The 5,158-nt window shown below is 62.2% G+C and overlaps 1 protein-coding gene across 1 annotated transcript in view; it reads right to left on the reverse strand.

Annotated features, from left to right (window-relative positions):
* Nucleotides 1-1,931: 1,931 nt before the first annotated feature.
* LOC113980777 (epoxide hydrolase 3-like) overlaps nucleotides 1,932-5,158 on the reverse strand; it is a 5,368-nt gene continuing 2,141 nt past the window's right edge. The window contains exons 3-4 of the mRNA XM_027707994.1: nucleotides 3,931-4,079; nucleotides 1,932-2,191 (exon numbers count right to left, since the gene is read on the reverse strand). Coding sequence (XP_027563795.1) covers nucleotides 1,963-2,191; nucleotides 3,931-4,079 — 378 coding nt within the window. The 3' untranslated portion in view covers nucleotides 1,932-1,962. The remainder of the gene's footprint in view (nucleotides 2,192-3,930; nucleotides 4,080-5,158) is intronic.

Here is a 5,158-nt window from a genome sequence, read left to right on the forward strand (position 1 = left end):
CCCCCCAGATGTTGGGGGAGGGTCCCCATACAGGTGTCACAGTCCAGATGTTGAGGGGGGTTCCCCACCCAGATGTGGGGTCACTGTCCAGATGTTGAAGGCCTTGCCCAGATGTTTTGGGGTTTCCCACGCTCCCATCACAGGTCTCGTCCAGATGTTGAGGTCCCTCACCCCATGACCGAGGTCCTCATCCAGATGTTGGATCCTCTCCAACTTTTGGGGGGTCTCCATCCAGACACCGGGACCCCCACCCAGATGTTGGGGGACATCTCCAGATGTTAAGGTCCCTCCCCAGATGTTGAAGGTCCCTCACTTGATGACTGAGGTCCTCATCCAGATGTTGGATCCTCGCCCAGAATTTTTGGGGGGGGTCTCCATCCAGACACCGGGGCCCCCATCCAGATGTGGGGTCACTGTCCAGATGTTGAGGGCCTTGCCCAGATGTTTTGGGGTTCCCCACACTCCACCACAGGTCTTGTCCAGATGTTGGGTCCCTCTCCAGATGTTGGGGTCTCTCCCCAGATGTTGAAGGTCCCTCACCCGATGACCGAGGTCCTCATCCAGATGTTGGATCCTCTCCGACTTTTGGGGGGGGTCTCCATCCAGATACTGGGGCCCTCACCCAGATGTTGGGGTCCCTCCCCAGATGTCAGAGTCCCTCTGCAGATGTTGAAGGTCCCTCATTTGATGACCGAGGTCCTCACCCAGATGTTGGATCCTCTCCGACTTTTGGGGTCTCCATCCAGACACCGGAGCCCCCACCCAGATGTGGGGTCACTGTCCAGATGTTGAAGGCCTTGCCCAGATGTTTTGGGCTTTCCCGCGCTCCCATCACGGGCCTCGTCCAGATGTTGGGTCCCTCTCCAGATGTTGGGCTCTCTCCCCAGATGTTGAAGGTCCCTCACCCGATGACCAAGATCCTCATCCAGATGTTGGATCCTCTCCGACTTTTGGGGGGGTCTCCATCCAGATACTGGGGCCCTCACCCAGATGTTGAGGGACATCTCCAGATGTTGGGGTCCCTCTCCAGATGTTGGGGTCCCTCACTTGATGACCGAGGTCCTCATCCAGATGTTGGATCCTCTTCCAGAATTTTGGGGGGGGTCTCCATCCAGACACCGGGGCCCCCACCCAGATGTTGGGGTCTCGCCAAGCCCCGGGTTCCCCATCCTGACGTTGGGGGGGGGTCTCCAGATGTTGAACCCTCCCCCAGCCGGTCAATGCCCATCCAGATGTTGAGGCCCTCCCGCCGTGGCTTGTAGTTCCCCATCCAGATGTTGGGGTCCCCACCCAGATGTTGGATCCTCTCCGCGTTCCCCACCCAGATGTTGGTCCCCACCCTGATCATGGGGTCCCATCCAGATGTTGGGGGTCCCTCCCAGGTGTTGAGGGTCCCATCCAGATGTTGGGGTCCCCTCCTCACTTTTGGGGTCCCCTCCCCACTGCTGGGGTCCCCTCCTCACTTTTGGGGTCCCCCCCCCCAGTTTTGGGGTCCCCACCCTGCTCATGGCATCCGCTCCAGATGTTGGGGTCCCCTCCCCAGTTTTGGGGTCCCCCCCCAGTTTTGGGGTCCCCACCCTGACCATGGGGGTCCCATCCAGATGTTGGGGTCCCCTCCCCAGTTTTGGGGTCCCCTCCCCAGTTTTGGGGTCCCCCCCCCAGATTTGGGGTCCCCACCCTGACCATGGGGATCCCATCCAGACGTTGGGGTCCCCTCCCCAGTTTTGGGGTCCCCCCCCCAGATTTGGGGTCTCCACCCTGCTCATGGGGGTCCCACCCAGATGTTGGGGTTCTCCCCCCTCCCCCCCAAATTTTGGGGTCTCCCCACCCACCACAATCCCCCCCCAGATGTTGGGGGGGTCCCACCACCCACCAGGGTCCCCCCTGATTTTGGGGTCCCCCCTCAAGCCCCTCCCCCCCAACCACCCCTCCCCATTGGTCAATCCCCCCCCAGGGGCGTGGCTACGACTCCAGGTGGGCCCCGCCCAGGAACTGCCCAATCAGCTGCGCCAGGGGGCGGGGCCGCTCCTCAGGCAGCCAATGGCTGGCGCCGGGCAGGAGGCGGAGCCGGGATTGTGGGCGGAGCTTGCGGAGCAGGGCGGGGGCCATGCGGGGGTCCAGGAAGGCGTCGTGGGACCCCCAGAGCAGCAGCGTCGGGGGCGGGGGCGGCTCCCGCGGGATCGGGGTGTCCCTGGGGGGGGTGGAAGGGTCGGGGGTCAAGGGGGGGCTCCCCGAAATTGGGGGCTCCTCAAAGGTGGGGGGACCCAAAAATGGAGACCCCACCCCCAACTGGAGCACCTCGATGGAGCAACCAACTGGGAGCACCCAACTGGGATCATCCCAACTGGGACCATCCCAACTGGGACCATCCCAACTGGGACCATCCCAACTAGAGTCATCCCAACTGGGAGCACCCAACTGGGACCATCCCAACTGGAGTCATCCCAACTGGGAGCACCCAACTGGGAGCACCCAACTGGAGCACCTCGATGGAGCACCCAACTGGGATCATCCCAACTGGGACCATCCCAACTGGGACCACCCAACTGGGACCATCCCAACTGGAGTCATCCCAACTGGGAGCACCCAACTGGGACCACCCAACTGGGACCACCCAACTGGGATCATCCCAACCCAAGGGCACCCAACTGGGACCACCCAACTGGGAGCACCCAAACCAAGAGCACCCAATTGGGATCATCTCAACTGGGACCATCCCAACTGGGAGCACCCAACCCAAGAGCACCCAACTGGGACCATCCCAACTGGGAGCACCCAACTGGGACCATCCAACTGGGATGACTCAACTGGGATCATCCCAACTGGGACCACCCAACTGGGACAACCCAAACCGAAGAGCACCCAACTGGGACCACCCAACTGGGATCATCCCAACTGGGGTCATTCCAACCCAAGAGCACCCAACTGGGAGCACCCAACTGGGACCATCCCAACTGGGAGCACCCAACTGGGGTCATCCCAACCCAAGGGCACCCAACTGGGACCATCCCAACTGGGAGCACCCAAACCAAGAGCACCCAACTGGGACCATCCCAACTGGGACCATCCCAACTGGGAGCACCCAACTGGGACCATCCAACTGGGATCATCCCAACTGGGAGCACCCAACTGGGACCATCCAACTGGGATGACTCAGCTGGGATCATCCCAACTGGGACCACCCAACTGGGACAACCCAAACCCAAGAGCACCCAACTGGGACCACCCAACTGGGATCATCCCAACTGGGGTCATTCCAACCCAAGAGCACCCAACTGGGAACACCCAACTGGGAGCACCCAAACCAAGAGCACCCAACTGGGACCATCCCAACTGGGAGCACCCAAACCAAGAGCACCCAACTGGGACCATCCCAACTGGGACCATCCCAACTGGGAGCACCCAACTGGGACCAGCCCAACTGGGACCATCCCAACTGGGACAACCCAACCCAAGACCACCCAACTGGGATCATCCCAACCCAAGAGCACCCAACTGGGACCACCCAACAGGGATTATCCAACTGGGACCATCCCAACTGGGACCACCCAACCCAAGAGCACCCAATTGGGATCATCCCAACTGGGACCATCCCAACTGTGACCACTCGTGACCATCCCAACTAGGACCACCCAACTGGGACCATCCCAACTGGGATCATCCCAACTGGGACCACCCAGCTGGGACCACCCAGCTGGGACTACCCAACCCAAGAGCACCCAACCCAAGAGCACCCAACTGGGACCATCCCAACTGTGACCACTCGTGACCACCCAACTGGGACCACCCAACTGGGACCACCCAACCCAAGACCACCCAACTGGGACCACCCCATCAGGGTCCCACCCACCCCAGTAACCCAACCGGGAGCCCCCACCCCACAACGCCCCACCCGAGAGCACCCACCCCTGGTGTCCCCCCCCCACCCACCGGAAGATGTTTCGGTAGAAGTGGAGGGGGGGGCTGAGCCCCCCGGGCTGGGAGAGGGCGAACAGGTAGCACTCGAGCTCCTGCTCCGTCAGGCGCCGCTCCGGGTCCCGGATCCCCGTCCAGGGCCCCGTCAGCAACGTCCTCACCAGCTGGGGGACACCAAGGGGGGGGACACGAGCTCTGGGTGCTGCCCCCACCCCAAAATCGGGGACAATGGGGTGGAGGGGACACACAGGACACCTTGGGGTGCCACCACCCCCCAGGGGCCCCACAGATGTTGGGGATCCCCAAGTGTGACCACGGTGACACCAGGGTGAGCACAGTGACCAGGGTGACCACGGTGACACCAGGGTGTTCATAGTGACCAGGGTGACCCCTGAGTGACCAGGTGACACCAGGGTGACCACAGTGATCGGGGTGATCACTGTGACACCAGGGTGGTCATAGTGACCAGGGTGACCCCTGAGTGACCAGGTGACACCAGGGTGACCACAGTGACCAGGGTGACCCCTGAGTGACCAGGGTGACCACGGTGACACCAGGGTGACCCCTGAGTGACCAGGGTGACCAGGGTGACCCCTGAATGACCAGGTGACACCAGGGTGATCATAGTGACCAGGGTGACCCGTGAGTGATCAGGGTGACCACGGTGACACCAGGGTGACCACAGTGACCAGGGTGACCCCTGAGTGACCACGGTGACCACGGTGACACCAGGGTGACCAGAGTGACCCCTGAGTGACCAGGGTGACCACAGTGGCACCAAGGTGACCAAGTGACCAGGGTGACCCCTGAGTGACCACGGTGACCACGGTGACACCAGGGTGACCACAGTGACCCCTGAGTGACCAGGGTGACCACGGTGACACCAGGGTGACCAGAGTGACCAGGGTGACCCCTGAGTGACCAGGTGACACCAGGGTGACCACAGTGACCAGGGTGATCACGGTGACACCAGGGTGACACCAGGATGACCGGAGTGACCAGAGTGACCCCTGAGTGACCACGGTGACCACGGTGACACCAGGGTGACCAGGGTGACCAGGGTGACCCCTGAGTGACCAGGGTGACCACAGTGACACCAGGGTGACCAGAGTGACCAGGGTGACCCCTGAGTGACCAGGTGACACCAGGGTGACCACAGTGACCAGGGTGACCCCTGAGTGATGAGGGGGACACCAGGGTGACCAGAGTGACCAGGGTGACCCCTGAGTGACCAGGGTGACCA

This window comes from Neopelma chrysocephalum, unplaced genomic scaffold (genome assembly GCF_003984885.1).
Source record: "Neopelma chrysocephalum unplaced genomic scaffold, ASM398488v2 Primary Assembly neopelma1_95180, whole genome shotgun sequence".
Taxonomy (NCBI): domain Eukaryota; kingdom Metazoa; phylum Chordata; class Aves; order Passeriformes; family Pipridae; genus Neopelma; species Neopelma chrysocephalum.